Source organism: Symphodus melops, assembly GCF_947650265.1.
Source record: "Symphodus melops genome assembly, chromosome: 14".
In the NCBI taxonomy this organism is placed as follows: Eukaryota; Metazoa; Chordata; class Actinopteri; order Labriformes; family Labridae; genus Symphodus; species Symphodus melops.
In genome coordinates this window covers 23,188,568-23,204,743 of record NC_136704.1, presented here as the reverse complement: position 1 = coordinate 23,204,743, position 16,176 = coordinate 23,188,568, and the positions used below count along the sequence as shown (strand labels likewise).

The following is a 16,176-nucleotide window of genomic DNA, read 5'->3' as shown; positions in this document are numbered from 1 at the left end:
ACACATTGCGTTAAAGTCATAATTCCTCTCCTTGATTTTTCCACACCGAGTGGTGTGCTGTCAGTATGTAAACCCTCCCGTCCTGTCGTCCTGTCCAGGCAGCGTGGACTTCCTGGAGCAGCCCACCATGGCGTTTGTGCGGCTGCAGGAGGCCGTGGAGCTGGAGTCGGTCCTGGAGGTCCCCGTGCCCGTTCGCTTTCTCTTCGTGCTGCTGGGACCAGCAACCACCAGCATGGACTACCACCAGATCGGACGCTCCATCTCCACACTCATGTCGGACAAGGTGAGGGTCATTATGAGGTCATTATTGAAACAAAAACCCAGTAAAATGTTACTGAAACACATTTCATAAGAACGGATTAAAAGGTCTGATTATTGTCAGTCAAGCACGGCTAATGAGGCGTTATGATTTCGTGTTCGTGCACACAGTCGTCTGTGTCATGACCGTGCTTGTTCTCGCACTCGGCGGTGCACTTCAAGTGTTACTGGAGGATTTATCTGGAGGGCAGACCAGAGAGCTCAGGCCGTACGCAACTCCCCGAAGTGCCACATGTGAACTGCAGACGCCCTGTTTCTCCAATATTTTCTTCTGTGCTTGGACCGAACAATCTTTCTCAGTCTTTGTATGTTGCCAGCTAGTTCGACACAGTTTGGCAATGAAAGACACTTTATTTATTAGTGCACGCAAATGCAAAGTTAAAATAAAAGTCTAAATCTGGTTTCAGTGTTTCGAAAAAAAGTTTGAACAAAAATAACCAAAAAAAGAAAAAAAACCTTTCTGTTTCTGTATGTTGTTGATGTTTCCTTGTCAACACTTAACTGGCTATAACTAAGTGTTGGCTGACTGCTGCTGGTTTCTTCACTCGTTGCACCAAGCAGCGTGTTGATAGGAAGCAAAAGAGTCTGCAGTGAGTCAACGATGATGCCTTGAAGATGTCGTCTCTGCAGGACCTGGTGCCCCGTACCGTCTCCACTTTAAGAGCTTAATCTGAGAGGTCACCTTCAACAACGACTGTCATCACTTACTGACATACAGTCACTTCCTTGAGCCCTTGAGCCTGGTTTTAATACGTTATGTCATATTATGGTTGTATCCTATGTAAGGTTAAGTTATTGGTGAAATAAGTTTGCGTCTCAATCTCCATCCAGCAATTCCACGAGGCTGCCTACCTGGCGGACGACAGGCATGACCTGCTGAACGCCATCAACAGCTTCTTGGACTGCAGCATCGTGCTGCCGCCGTCGGAGATGGGAGGCGACGAGCTGCTGCGCTCGGTCGCTCGCTTTCAGAGGGAGATGCTGCGCAAGAGGGAGGAGCAGGGCGTCAAACTGCTCGCCAAGGAGCCGAAAAGCTTCGAAGAGAAAGGTGAGCATGTCTCTGCACATCGGGAAGGTTCTGTCGTCGTTGTAACTGCTTCCTGTTTCAGTTACCGGTTGTTGTTTTTTTTTCCTGTCTCGTCGTCCAGAAGCCTTCCTCGCTCCGCTGAAGAAAAAGTCGGACGACCCTTTGGAGCGCCGAGGGCGTCCCTTCGGCGGGCTGATTCGAGACGTGCAGCGCCGTTACCCAAAGTACCTCAGCGACTTCAAGGACGCCCTGAACAGTCAGTGCATGGCGGCCGTCATCTTCATCTACTTTGCCGCTCTCTCTCCAGCCATCACGTTTGGAGGCCTGCTGGGTGAGTAGAGTGGCGCCCGCTCATTGTCTCGCGTGTCAGATCCCTGTCACGGTTTAAGTGTTGATGATCTATTGAAGAAACTGGAAACCTCATCTGTGTCCTTTTGTGGCGCTGATCTGTTGTCTCTCTGTTGCTAGGCGAAAAGACTGAAGGTCTGATCGGCGTCTCGGAGCTGATCGTGTCCACGGCGGTGCAGGGCGCCATCTTCTGCTTGCTCGGAGCTCAACCGCTTCTCGTCGTGGGCTTCTCTGGACCGCTGCTGGTCTTTGAAGAAGCCTTTTACAGTGTAAGTTTATAACAAGGGAACCAGCACGCGAACAACTCAAATGTCACGCGTGCAAAACTCCCCGATCAAATGTTTGTGTGAAGCCAGTTTGAGACCGTTTCATACTTGTTCTTTTCCACTCTTCACTTGTGAATACGTCAATTACACGTAGCGTTTATGCAAAGGCAGAAAACGTCTGTTCTGCAGAGAGCACGTCGGCTGTGTGGCACGCACCTCTTGCAACGTCTAGACTTTCTCAGACGTTCGACCATTAGCTGTCGTCCGAGCTCAGACTGAGACGAGGGGGGGGTTTGGTGTGCGGGGTCGAGCAGGGTGATCGACGGAGCAGACGGACAGGGCGGATGTTTTTGCTAACTGCCACTTTAAAAACAGCCGAGTTGTGGTTTGACTTCCCAGAATCTAGTAAACAAGTGAGGTTACCATGGAGACGGCAGAGACTCCAGGAAGTGACCAAGCTCAGGCAAGAAGCAGTCTGCCTCTAAACCCTGAGAGATTACATCTATTTTGTTTTTAAATAGGAGGTGGGTTTTGTTGCCTTTTATAGGAGCAAGTCTCTATTCAGCTAACCGGATGTTTTCATTACACCGTCATTCAACAGAAAAAAGAAGAAAGTTGCACTTTTAATGGTTGTCTTAGAAAGAAAAGCACACGCGAGTGTTTTTGCAAATCTGTGTTTGCAGAAATAATCAAAACAAAAAAACTTAAATATTCCTTCATTTTGTTCGGTGCATTTTTTTTTTCTTTGCATCAACCATCAAGTGTCTAATCATGAAAAGTGTCTTTTACTAATTGTAATAAGCAGTCTGAGACGGGTTTAAACGAGGTGTTCTGCTTTTGTGACGTCTGCGTCCTCACAGTTCTGCAAAGCCAACGACATCGAGTACCTGACGGGCCGCGTCTGGATCGGATTCTGGCTCGTCGTCATCGTGATCGTCACGGTGGCCTTCGAGGGGAGCTTCCTGGTGCGCTTCGTGTCCCGCTTCACCCAGGAGATCTTCTCCTTCCTCATCTCGCTCATTTTCATCTGCGAGACCTTCATCAAGCTTGGCAGGGTACGCCACCAACTTCCAATAACAACTCCTCATTAAGAAAAGGTTTTTGTTGGCACGCTGTGATCCACGTCGCCGACACTAAACTGAACAGACTAATCTTTGGACCCGATTCAAACCTCAGAGTAGAAATGAGTATGTTTTTTTTAGCAGGGGCACCTGGAATCTTTTGAGATTGATTGGCCTCAAAGGATTATTGGATTAAGAGTTTAAGTATTTTGTGACTCGGAGAGTTTGTTTTTTTTAGTTTATGGCGAGGACTTGAAAGGCTTAATCTCATTTTCCAGGAAGTGTGGTTGTGGTTCTTTTGCAGCGTGATAAATAATTATCCCTCCAAGAAACACACACACACACACACGCACTCAGATTCTGAGCATTCATTTAACCCTCTATGTCGTCGAGCAGATATTTAAGGAGCACCCGTTGAAACGATGCTCCCTGGACAACAGCACGGGAGGAAACGCCTCGGCAGAAAACGTCACTCTGGCGTTGAACAAAAGCATGTCGCCTGTGACGATGGCGGTCCGAGGCGAGCCCAACACGGCGCTGCTCTCTCTGGTTCTCATGGCCGGGACGTTCTTCATTGCCTTCTACCTTCGCAAGTTCAAGAACAGCGCTTTCTTCCCTGGACGGGTGAGAAGCTGCAGCAACAAAACCGTCTTAAACCTTGTCTAGATGCATATCAGCGAGGATCTATATTTCTATATTTTTCGGTTCAGTAAATGAAGCCACCTCTCATTGTTGATTTTTTTCAGTTTCGCAGGGTCATCGGCGACTTCGGCGTACCGATCGCCATCCTCATCATGGTCCTGGTGGATTACAGTATAAACGACACGTACACACAGGTAAGACTTAAAGGTCCGCACAGTTACTGTTGTTGTTGTTGTTATTATTGGAGCCAGAATGTTTTTTGTCTTTGCAGGAAACCCGACACAAGACGGAGGATTTGTATTTGAGTGTAATACCAACACCAAACACTAGGTGGAGTATTTGGAGGCGTATAGTAGCAAATTAAAGTTAAGCCTCTCAACACACCTCAATCAAAATATCTGGAGCCCGATGAACAGCATAGACTCCACCTAGTGGTCAACGTTGGTATTGCACTCAAATATAAATTCCCAGTGTTGTGTTGTGTTTGTCAACAATCCTCCTTAAATCCTCCGACAGCGGATCAGTAAAGGGTGACTTTATCGTTTCCTCTTTGCTAACTCTGGTTTTCCTCTTCTGTCCAGAAACTGAGCGTTCCTTCAGGTTTCTCCGTGACGAGTCCTGACAAACGTGGCTGGTTCATCAGTCCTCTGGGAACAAACCGGCCGTTCCCCGTCTGGATGATGTTTGCATGCTGTTTGCCCGCTCTGCTGGTTTTCATCCTCATCTTCATGGAGACTCAGATCACCACGTGAGTTTCACTGCGAGTCACATCGGGGGAGAGAATCAACAGAGTTGATCCTTGATTCATTTTCAGTCGGGTTGGATTGTTTCTGTATTAATTTGAACGCATGTAAATGCTGCTACAGTGTCAGACAGGATGGTTACCTGCAGGCTGCAGAAACACACTTTTATACATTGTTCATAGTGGAGATACATTTGACTGTCATAGGAGAGGAGAAAACTCAACAAAAAGATGGTAGGCTCTGTTTTGTCCACAGGGGGGCGCCAAAATCGACGCACACAAAAGTATATAGTCGACTTTTAAAAAATTAAAAAACACCAAATAGCCAAGTTAAACTGAATTAATCGAAGGTTATACAAGAAATCTGCAACCTCATCTTTCTGAGTCTGGTTGAATTCTCCGAGCCCCGTCGTTAACGTCTTTGTCCCGCCTCCTCACTCAGCCTGATAGTGAGTAAAAAGGAGCGGATGTTGGTGAAGGGTTCTGGTTTCCATCTGGACCTGCTGCTGATCGTTGTGCTGGGCGGCAGCTCGGCTCTATTCGGCCTTCCGTGGATGGCGGCGGCGACCGTTCGGTCCGTGACCCACGTCAACGCTCTGACTGTCATGAGTAAAGCGGTCGCCCCCGGTGACAAGCCTCGCATCCAGGAGGTGAAGGAGCAGAGGGTCACCGGGCTCCTGGTGGCCATCATGGTTGGTGAGTATCCGGCTTTAAATAAATCAGTTTTGTTGAAATCTTTTCTGATAAATGTGATGTTCAACACTTCTTCTTCCCCTCTCTCTACACAGGTATGTCTATTGTAATAGGAGAGCTGCTGCGTCAGATCCCCCTGGCAGTGCTGTTTGGGATCTTCCTCTACATGGGTGTGATGTCCCTGAATGGTATCCAGCTCACAGAGCGGATGATGCTGCTGCTAATGCCACCAAAGTATCACCCTGACCACACCTACGTACGAAAGGTGAGAGGAAGGAGTTTGTTTCTGTGTTCCGGTCTTTCTCTTTTTCACGTTCGAAGTGCGATCAGTGATGCTACGATCGACCTAAATCGAATGTGTTTGCCGCAGGTCCGGACTCTGCGTATGCACCTGTTCACCTGCATCCAAGTCGTGTGTTTGGCGGTGCTGTGGGCCGTTATGTCCACACAAGCGTCTCTGGCTTTCCCCTTTGTCCTCATCCTCACCATCCCTGTCAAGATGTTCCTGCTGCGCCGCATCTTCACCGTCAGAGAGATGGCATGTGTAGGTTCACCTCTTGAAATACCTTTTTCTGTTTTAAAGCTTGTGTGTATGTAAAAACCACTGTGTCCTAGCTCGCTCACCTGGGATTGTTGTGCTCTGGCTTTGACGGTAAAGATCCAGAAGGACAATATTCACAGAAAATATGTCAACACTGATAAATTTATCTGTTACATTAACTTCATCTTAAAGTCTTTTATTTAATATTAAGAAATCTCATTTTAATGCGAATATTTTTAATGCAACTTTCATGATTTTTAATGTTAAAAGAGAATATCCCCAAAGCATTCTGGGAAATGTAGGACTTTTTTTTAACCACTTGCCATAAAACTGGTAAAGAATATTTTCCCATCACTAAATCACGAGTAGCAAAATAATAAATGCATGACGCCTTGTCAGGGGAGATTTTATTATTTTATAGGAACAGGCTGTTTTCTGTGTCTGTAGCTTTAAATATGTAAATGAGCTGTGTCTGACCACGCCCCCTCTCTGGAAGGGCTCGGGTGTACTCGGTGCTTTCTGGCTCCATGTCCTATTGTTTACGGTGAGAAGGCAGACTCAGAGGGCAGAACAAACACCGAGCTGTGGGAGTGTCACCCACCTGGGGAAGGGGCTACTGCCCTTTGTGATGTCATGAAGGGAAAATCTGAAAAGGGCCTGTTGGAGCAGGCAGAAGACGGGAAAGCTTGGGCTTTTCTCATAATTGGGTTTTTTTTAGACAGACTAAAGACATGTTAGTGATAAAGTGTATTTTGCAGAGTATTTGACCTTTAGGTAACTGCATCTTATTTTTTAAGTAAATCTTTTGGACCCGACCATATAAGGAGTGCAAACAGCTATAAGCGGATAAATAAAGTGACAGTGCAAAGTGCACAGACATTACACAAAGGAGATATTTGATGTCTTCACATGCGATGTTAAGTAAATCTAGTTTGTATTTAAATCCTTTATTTTCTCCCCTCCAGCTGGATGCAGACGACGCCGAGCCCAAGTTTGACGAGCGTGACTGTCACGATGAATACTCGGAGATGCACATGCCGGTGTAGCTGATGTTACGCCACTGTATAACCAATGAACTCTTGGTGAACACCAAACGCTGTCTGTCTAAGGGTGATACACTCACACTCTGATCACTGTGCACCGCTGGACTCCTTTAGAAATCACTGAGACGTGGCAGTCAGCGGTCTGGCGTGGTCGTCGTTATAACTTAAATGATTTATGTAGAAATCCAAACATAGTTTTCACTCATAACATACTTTTTAAAAATATATATTTCAGGGGATAAGAGATTCCAAATCGAATGATCTGAAGTTTAATATGAAATGTTAATATAGATAGAATCACTAGACATATTAGTTTTTAGCCCTGAAAGGTTGCTCTGATTCACATTGAATATGTGGAGGATAAATGGGATTTATTATTTTATAATTAACATGCTGAGTTACTGCTATACTAGCTTGTCGCTTTCTCGTTTTTCGTGTCGTGTTTTAAGCTCACAAAGCGCCTTATGAAGGAATTAAAAAGGTATACAGAGAGGGCTCTCGTCCCTCGCTCTGTCTACGTCCAGACAGATGATCACTTTACCCGCCTCCTGAAGCTCGTAGCACTTTTTTTAAGGACACCAAATCTGAACAATGACTGTATTTTATGTAATTATTTTATCTGCGGTGTCTCCATTAATCCCTTAAATATCAGTGTTGCTAAAGTGCGCTTCTTGAATGACCCTCTGTAATTGTTTTTTTGTTTTTTTTCTAACCATGCATCGTTGGTGTGCCTCAACACAGCAGTTTTGTATCATATTTGGGCTTTTATGTCGAGCTCTGTTCCTGCAGTGAACTAAAATCACCAGCAGAGGGAGCTCGTGCGGGAATGTGAGGAAACTCCATGAAATGCAGTTTTGTTTTTTAATGGCATGCAATGACATCAAGCTCTGCTTCTCACAACACACTTTAAGACTAAACATTAACACTGTGGCATGATAAAGATATATGATGAATGTCTCCACACACGTTTAGAGCACTAATGTATTAATGTTGGGGTTTTGTTTGTGAGGTCTCACTTGGTGTGGTTGATTTGTGGGAGTCACTGTAATTTATTGGTGCCAAATGTCCGCTGTAAATAGTTTGATGATCAGACAATTTAAGCTGCAGTTCAGAGCCGTCTCACATCTCGCGATACTGTCGTCGGTCTAAATTAACAAACGAGAAACACAGTAAAAACATTCCATCTGTTCACATCATCTTTCCTCTCTCTCTCTTTTATTTTGTTGCTTCGACTAATTGTTTGGACATTTCATTCACACTCGTGAACTTCGGTCGACCAAATTTCCACACGTGCTGTGTAGACAATCTCCATATTCATGCAACACTGATAGGGAAAAAATTCAAATTCACATGCATGTTATTTTTGTCTCTCTTTTTTGTGTCATGTTGTATCAGTGTGACATGGATTGGTTAAAGCTTTGACTGTGTCAAATAATTAAAACTCTCGGTCGCCCCCCCCCCCCCCCCCCCTCCTCTCAGCCCGGCTCCTGCTGTGATCTTGTGCCTGTTTGCTGTCATTAAAGGCGCACAAAATCAAAGTGCCTGAGGGACCATGACGTGATCCGCTACACCTGTGTATGTGTGTGCGCGCGCGTGAGTGTGTGTGTGTGTGTGTGTGTGTGATGGTCAGCACTTTCTCGACGCCCATAAATCTAAACATCTCTTTTTATTTGTATCCGCTGCATCGTTGCTGTTTTTGAAGATTTAAATGGAGATTATCACAGACCTGTTTTATTGTTGTGTGCGCACACACACTTTGCTGTATCATCGCGATGCAAAAAGATGGGGGGTGTTCGTGTTTGTAGGCTAACAGTGTCAGTTTGTTGTTTGTTGTTTTCTGTTCCTGTGAATGAAGTGAAGGTAGTCTGTGTAAGCCAAAGTAAATGTCCAGAGTTGTGAAGTGCTGATCAAACACGTTGTTCCATTTCAAAAAGCAATACTGAGTCAGAGGAGCCGACGTCCCTCTGCTCTTTAATGGTTAAAGTATTGATGACAAATAAAAGTTATTTTCTATTTATCATGGCTGCTGTTCGTTCTTCTTTGTAACAAATCACGTCGCGATTTAAGTGAAATTAAGTATCGACCAATCTGTAAAACTTGTTCAACGTTATGTAAGTCTAAGAGGCCAAATGCACGAGCACACATGCAATGACAAAATTGTGCAACAAACGCATACATGCACTGTTTATACATGAATGTGCTGCAAAAACAGAACTAATAAAAATATAGAAATTAATGTTTGTTTAGTGGTCATTATGACCGCTAGATGGCGATATTGACCCACTTTGCACTGCCTCCAGATGTGTTTGTTCACCACCTTATTTGCCTCTATGAAGGTTTATTCTCTGATGGGCCCACTGCCCAACAGAAATGTAGTTTTGCTTATGTAAATTATGTAATCTGAATTTTTTTTTCCATCGACTGATGACACTGCTCTGTGACCACGGCTAGGTCGATCTGTGTTTTGTGATGTAGGTCTGTAACAGCAGCTCGGAAGCTGCTGCCTGTGTGATCAGGACACTCTGAAAAAGACTCTTAATCTCAGTTAGGCTTTCCTGGTTAAATTAAACAAATATTGAGACTGTGTTTGAGTTTTGATCGGAATTGTTTGGTGGATTCCTCTAATAAGCAGCACCTGTGTTAAGATAAGTCAAAGCTCTGGCCTTTTTTGTTGTTTCAAGTCAGACCTGTGACTCCTCTCTCTGACTCTATCCACTGTCCTGTCTCGAAATAAAGACATGAAAAGCATGATCAAAAACAGGACTGGAGTGGATTTAGAACGAGGAATATGAACATCAATGAATATATATCAATATCAAATTACAGACGTCAGCTTCTGATTATGAAATGTGCAGCAAAAGCAGAGAAAACATTCACATCTAAACAAAGAAATGTGAGGCAATAACAAGCAAAGCAAGGAGCATGAAAAGAATGAACAATCTTCAATTAACGTGTGTTCATTTTTAAGTGTCTGTTAAATTTGTTGTGATATTTGTCTATTTAAAGGGTTTTTTCCAAGTTGCAAAATGTTGAAATCTGAAGAACAAAAACAGAAGTGAATGTTCTCCCTCTCTCTCTCTCAGAGCAAAGAGAGGGCTGGGTGTTCTCTCCTGTTCAGTAAGAAAAACCACAGAGTGGGTGGGCCGTCACACTTTGCTCTCGTCCTGATACAAGGAGAAACATGGCTGCTCTGTTGCTGCTGCTGCTCTTCACTGTGGGAGCGTTGTTTCCTGGATCTGATGCACAGGAGGCTTACAGTAAACTTCCTGACGTCTACAAGAAAGGAGTGGATCTGGCCCTGGAGAAGCTGCACTCTCACGCGGGAATCCAACACCATTTTCTCTTCCTCAGAAGTGTGCAACAGTCAGACATCGAGGTTTGTTTGCTCAGTGCTTATCTGTGTCATGCTCTAAGCTCATTGTGTGTTTAACTGAGATTTACTTTGAGTAAAATCCTTCATGAAACCTCTTCTCATTAAAAAAAAAAAAAAATTATCAAAGAAAACTCCTCTGAACTTACTGCAAGCTTCAAATCCTCCTTTTCTTTTCGATTCTTTAGCCCGGTTTCGATGTGAAATACATCTACCACCACTTCCATCTCAAAGCCACCAAGTGTCCAAAAGGAACAGCGGACGCCTCGGGATGTCAGTTCAGAAACGACAGAGTGAGTTTTGTCTGATTTTTAAGCGGCTCGACTTGAGCTCTGAAATGTGGGATTTGCCGGTGAACGCCTGCTCTGACTTGTCCGTGTGCTGTTTTTGTTTGTGTGCGCTCGTGCAGCCGCTGATCGACTGCGGGATCTGCTACAAAACACTTGCAGGAGAGATTGAACAGGAGCCCAAACCGTACGTCCACTGTGTCCACAGGAATGTTCTCACAGAGGTTAGTCTGTTTACCATGACGTCAACGTCAACCATCGTTCATGACAAACCCACACACGTTCATTATTTGATTATTTGACTACACTAATGTATTATTTTTTAAATCTCTTTTGAATGTTAGGAGATGAAGGAGGCCAGAGTTCAGCACTGCAACACAATGAGTTACAGCAACGGATCCCCAACTCTTCTGGCATCACTGGGAGAAAACTGAGTCCTTGGAGGACTCATCGGATCGTGATTGTGACACTTTTCAGGGTTTCTGTGTTTGTTTACTTTATGGTGCCGTAGTTTTACTTCCTGTTTGTTAAGTTTCCCTACATTCATGAGAGATTGTTGTGTGTGACCTGATCAGAAACTTCTTGTTTAACGTCCACACAAATATGTTTGAATCTCGACTTTTACAGATAGATCAATAAAGTTTGATTTGTGTTACACGTTTCATTTTATTTAACATTCATTATTCTCTATGGAAAACTGTAACAGGCTGGTCTGTTGTCAACAGATTGGTGCTCTGCACATCTCTCCATAAGAGGGTGGTGAGTTGGGCACCCTCTTATGGAGTAGTGTTCTTGTTGGGGTTCATTCGTGTGCCAGAGACATTTTTCTCTTTAAGGGAAAAGAGGTGAAATTCAGCTGACTGGGAGTTAAGTTTATATTGTTTTTTTCTGTATGTGTGGGTTACGGTTAGGGACAAAACTCGAATAGCAAGTTACTTAATTTCTGCATGAAAAAGGAGCAGCACACCTTGTCACGTGTGTGTGTGTGTGTGTGTGTGTGTGTGTGTGTGTGTGTGTGTGTGTGTGTGTGTGTGTGTGTGTGTGTGTGTGTGTGTGTGTGTGTGTGTGTGTGTGTGTGTGTGTGTGTGTGTGTGTGTGTGTGTGTGTGTGTGTGTGTGTGTGTGTGTGTGTGTGTGTGTGTGTGTGTGTGTGTGTGTGTGTGTGTGTGTGTGTGTGTGTGATGCCCACAATTGTGTAGTCTTAAGTGTTTTTGTATTAAAAGGGTCGAACTCATCTGTATTTTTTGGTGATTTTGTTTCTTGATTTGTAGTTTCTCGTTTACGCCACTAGAGGGAGAATACGGTAAAGTGATTATTGGCGAGGCTGCACCAGCTTCCTCTCCTCATACAGAGAATCTTGAGTTAATCACGAGGAACGACTCATGAGACGCGTCACGTCTCGATCGACTCAGGGTGACTGGGAAGGAAAGGAAACTCATTTGTTTTGATTTTATGAAGGAGGAGGGACAGGGAAGCTGTGATTGGTTCATCAGATTGGTACCTCTTGGCAGACATTGGTCGAAGTTTTTAGAGGCTTACAAACTGCTACAGATGACGGATTTACGTTGTTCCTTTTTCAGAGTACGTGGGTTATTAATTTCTGTCAGGACCTAAAGACAATTTTAAATGAAATCTTAAAAAGTGTATCTGGAGAAAATTACCAAACCTGCCTTTAAGTATGTACACTCAAAATGTTTCCTCTGTACATTTTCTTCAAAACAAGCAAAACTTTATTAACTCTGAAATAATTCAAAATGATTATTGTTTCTTTAACTGAAAATACGCCTAAAAAACGTGATCCACACACAGTATTGAGTTTTTCCCAACCGTTTTGTCATGTGACCTGCAAACCAGCGTCTCTTTGGGGGGGGCCCCTTTCACATGAGCTGTTTTGTCGTTAAATGGAAACAAAAAGAGATTTCCCAAAATGAGAGTGCTGCCTCTTTCTTCTTCCCACAGTTTGCCGGATGGAGTCACTAAAAAAATGTTGAGATGGCAGAGGGGAAAAAACAAATGTTGTGCACTTAAAAAGCAATATGCAAAGGAGCTGTTTTTAAAGTTAGCTTCTTTCGGTTATTCCAAAGTGTCCATCGTGGTTTCACTGGTGTCACAGTTGTTTGTTTCAGTGGACATCAGAACTTCTGCAATGAAACTAGCAGGAATACAACTTCCTTTCCTTTAAGTGACCCACTTTCCTGTAAGTGCAACAAGAGAGCTGATGAAGTAGAACTAAAAGAATTCATTCCCCCTCTGTTCACTGCTGACCTTTATCTTTGTCCTGGGGCCAAAGGCTTTTCACGGCATGTTGGGCTCGCTTCAAGGAGGACGGATTACTAATCCAAGCAGAAACATTTAAGGATATGAGTGTAAATCCACTTCTGGCACAGTTTCACACTCTCCTGAACCCCCCCTCTGCTGACTATGAGTTTTGCACAGACAAGTTTTAATCTGCACGCCCCCCGGGGTTGTAACAGGAATTTGGCAAGGAGAAGTAAACACGTAGAGCAGCAGGCCTGTTGATGGTCACTTGTTGCTCATACAGCCTTAATAGGACTTGTTTTTCCTGTGCGTATTGATCCTGCCGGGAGAGGAGGGTTCACTCTCTGAACAGAGCCGCTCTTCCTCACACACTAACGATAAACATGTCTGCTGGGTTGCTGTTGCTGGTTTGTGCCGGAGCTGTGCTGTACTCTGTCGACGCACAGGATCCTTACACTGAGCTGCCTGATTACTACAAGAAGGGAGTGGATCTCGCCTTGGCGCAGCTCAAGTCTCACGCCGGGGTGCACCACCATTTTCGCTTCCTGAGAAGTTTGCATAAGTCAGACATTGAGGTAAACTTGGCATCTTTTATTTCTATTATTGTTGCTTTTATCAAGTCTCTGACATATTCTTTAATTTGCTTTATTCTTTATAATAGCATGGCTCATGACAGATAGATAGATAGATAGATAGATAGATAGATAGATAGATAGATAGATAGATAGATAGATAGATAGATAGATAGATAGATAGATAGATAGATAGATACTTTATTGATCCCGAGGGAAATTCAGGCAAACACTGATGGAAGTTTTAGTGGACTTTATGAAGCAAAATTGAAGGAAATCCTTCCCACGAAAGTCCTCAGGGAAAACTACAAAACAATTTAAAAAAGCAAATAAACTAAATATTCAATGAGAATGAAAATAGGTCAGAAACGGTTTTGTGTTCGACTCATTGCTTTCAGTTTCCTCTTCTACTCACATCTGCTTGAAGGAGTTGGCAAACTTCCTCGGCCTTCAGGGAATTCTGGCTCACACTTCTGCTTCAGGACAAATGCACTTTGAATCAACATGTTTTCAGCAGAACTTTGGTTTACTGAGAAGCAAACTCCTGTAAGGCGTGTCTTTGCTGGAAGTCCGTCCTGCTTCGACTTGATTCTCTGAAACAGTGATTGGTTTTAGAAGGCTAATATAAATTATTTTACTGTCAACATTTCATGTCCAATCACTTTATCTGCACATCCTGTAGGTTATCGGAAAATCGCTGACTTCTTGTCATTGTGAGATTTAGTTCATTTTGTCTTTTAAATAGTGCATCCAGAAAGTGACCTGGAAACACCTCCAGAAAACTAAAAGCCAATGAGAAAGTGTAAAATCCTGCAGTTCCTCTGAGTGTCAGGAAGTCGCATATACACACATTCAAAAAAGCTGTTTTTACAGCAGACATGAACATGTTTCATCATGAAGCCTGTTGTAGGGTGAGACAGCATTTCCAACATGGCGTCCGCCATCGATAGCTCTCTGAAGTAACCAATGGGCGACGTCACTCAGGCCTCGTTCACCTTCATTTAAAGTTGATGGGTAAACAGGAAGTAGTCCCTGTAGCAGCTTTAATTACTCAATGCTCAAACACTATCACATTAATGTCTGAAAATAAATCAGTCGGCTCCAAAAACAAAATAAAAAGACACAAAGCTCGACCACAGAGATCAACGGTGAAGCTAGCAAAGCAAAACTAGCCTACATGTTGAGTGCTAAATGACTCCACAACAAATAAATATGAACATAAAAGTCAAACGGTGATAAAAAAGTTAAACGAACCACATGGTTACATTTTTGTTTTACAAAAAGTACCCATAAACTATTTCAGGGAAGGTAAACTTCAGTTCTACTTACTAAAGTGCAAACTGGCTGTAAACGGGTTGCACCGCTCCAGTCTGCAGGGGCACCAGCAGAGGGCGCTCACGTTACATGTAAAGTATCAGTCCTGTGGAGACTCTTAACATATTATAAACGGTATTTAAACACTTAAAGTAGTCAAATAAGGGCACATGATGGCTTCATGTGTACGTCATGTTGAAATGATTTCTTCCTCTCGTGCAGGCTGGATTCGGTACGAGATATCTCTTCCATCATTTCTACCTGAAGCCTACCAGGTGTGCCAAAGGAACAGCTGACTCCAGTCCTCAGAGATGTCCCTTCAGGAATGACAGAGTGAGTGAATAAAAAAAAGGAAACGAAGATTTTTTTTGTCAAATATATGTAAAGTGTTCAAAACATTAACAACATCCTGGTGTTTTTAATCACCTCCCAGCCCCTGATGGATTGTGCGGTTTGCTACAAAACAGCAGCAGACCAGATCGAAGCAAGCCCCAAACCATATCTTGACTGCATCCAGAAACCAAGACTTACAGAGGTATTGCTCTCTTCTTTTTCTTAAATCCCACAATGCACTTATAGTTGTGTTTGATGCACAACCTTGCAAGGCTGGGTTTTCTTCTCATAAATAACGCCTGTGAAGAATTCTTAACGTGTTTACTCTCTTGTTTCAGGCGATGAAGACGACAAGGATCGAGCAGTGTGAAAAAATGACTTACAACAGTGGAGCTCCTACACTGTTGGCTGTTCGGGTCCAGTCCTAATATAGCCGTGAAAGAGCAGAAAAAGACAACATGCTAACATACTAACAAAATGATTCATAGTCAAACTGTTGCATGCTTTCTTCCTTACTGTGAGACTCTGACATGCCACTGGTCAGGGTCACTTCAAGGTTTACTAGTGCAAAAATAGTCCTCATTGTTTTCGTCCAATAAAGTCTTTGTATTCCTTGCATGACACTGTGTAATAAAAAAGAAAAGGGAAAATGCTATGAAGTAACTTGGATTTATGTGTTTTGTTGTGTGTGGACTTGTTTCTCAGATTCTGTATTGGCTCCAAATCTCCTCCCGCATATCTGCGCCCCCCCCCCCCCCCCCCCCCCCCTTACAAACAAACACCCACTCTCATTCAGAGTTGAAAGTCCATGGAAACAGAGATAACAAAGTGGATGAAAAAAATTTAAAACAAGCTCCCACAGGGCGTGTCATATCTTGCCTAAGTTCACAGATTATCTCTGTAACAGAAAAGAGAGTTCAAGCCGCTGTGAGTGCGATGGAAGTTCTGTACCTGCAGGACGACAGTGTCAGCTGACTTTGCCAACCAAGGTCACTTTGTGCCCCCCCCCCCCCCCAACTGGATTGTTTAGTAGACTTAGTGTCTGCTCTCTGTTATCTTAAAAGTCACATTCAGGTTTGTAGCACTGTATCATCATACGAAGGTTGTTACTGATGTTCTGTATCTAATCAAACAAGACAAATAGTTATTCTTTCTTTAGACTATTATTATGTGTTATGCTTGAAACCTGTGCTGCAAGTTAAGAGTCAGACAGAAGGTTTACTGAAACAGTAAAATTTGTCCATGTCAAAGAAAGCATTTGACTGTTTTTAAGCATTTCTTAAAGGGTCTTTCAGAAAGGTTGTAATGGGCTCTGAATGGGTCAAACCCATTCAAGGTCCATGATAGGAGGGTAGATCAGA

General features: G+C 43.5%; 3 protein-coding genes across 3 annotated transcripts in view; all 3 read left to right on the top strand.

The window, feature by feature from the left end:
• Positions 1 to 8,698, top strand: part of slc4a2b (solute carrier family 4 member 2b) — a 39,062-nt gene extending 30,364 nt beyond the window's left edge. Inside the window, exons 13-24 of the mRNA XM_079360908.1 lie at positions 99 to 283; positions 1,150 to 1,366; positions 1,467 to 1,676; positions 1,814 to 1,962; positions 2,820 to 3,014; positions 3,417 to 3,644; positions 3,767 to 3,856; positions 4,244 to 4,410; positions 4,847 to 5,100; positions 5,193 to 5,362; positions 5,468 to 5,641; positions 6,604 to 8,698. Of these exons, the coding sequence (XP_079217034.1) occupies positions 99 to 283; positions 1,150 to 1,366; positions 1,467 to 1,676; positions 1,814 to 1,962; positions 2,820 to 3,014; positions 3,417 to 3,644; positions 3,767 to 3,856; positions 4,244 to 4,410; positions 4,847 to 5,100; positions 5,193 to 5,362; positions 5,468 to 5,641; positions 6,604 to 6,684 (2,120 nt within the window). The 3' untranslated portion in view covers positions 6,685 to 8,698. The remainder of the gene's footprint in view (positions 1 to 98; positions 284 to 1,149; positions 1,367 to 1,466; positions 1,677 to 1,813; positions 1,963 to 2,819; positions 3,015 to 3,416; positions 3,645 to 3,766; positions 3,857 to 4,243; positions 4,411 to 4,846; positions 5,101 to 5,192; positions 5,363 to 5,467; positions 5,642 to 6,603) is intronic.
• A 952-nt stretch (positions 8,699 to 9,650) lies between these two features.
• On the top strand, positions 9,651 to 10,991 carry LOC306834770 (uncharacterized protein). Its single transcript, XM_079360946.1, has 4 exons — positions 9,651 to 10,057; positions 10,240 to 10,344; positions 10,461 to 10,562; positions 10,683 to 10,991. The coding sequence occupies exons 1-4, from the start codon at positions 9,863 to 9,865 to the stop codon at positions 10,770 to 10,772; spliced, it is 492 nt and encodes a 163-aa protein (XP_079217072.1). The 5' UTR covers positions 9,651 to 9,862; the 3' UTR covers positions 10,773 to 10,991.
• A 1,829-nt stretch (positions 10,992 to 12,820) lies between these two features.
• LOC306834769 (uncharacterized protein) lies at positions 12,821 to 15,470 on the top strand. Its single transcript, XM_079360945.1, has 4 exons — positions 12,821 to 13,171; positions 14,705 to 14,815; positions 14,916 to 15,017; positions 15,154 to 15,470. The coding sequence occupies exons 1-4, from the start codon at positions 12,980 to 12,982 to the stop codon at positions 15,241 to 15,243; spliced, it is 495 nt and encodes a 164-aa protein (XP_079217071.1). The 5' UTR covers positions 12,821 to 12,979; the 3' UTR covers positions 15,244 to 15,470.
• Positions 15,471 to 16,176: the final 706 nt, after the last annotated feature.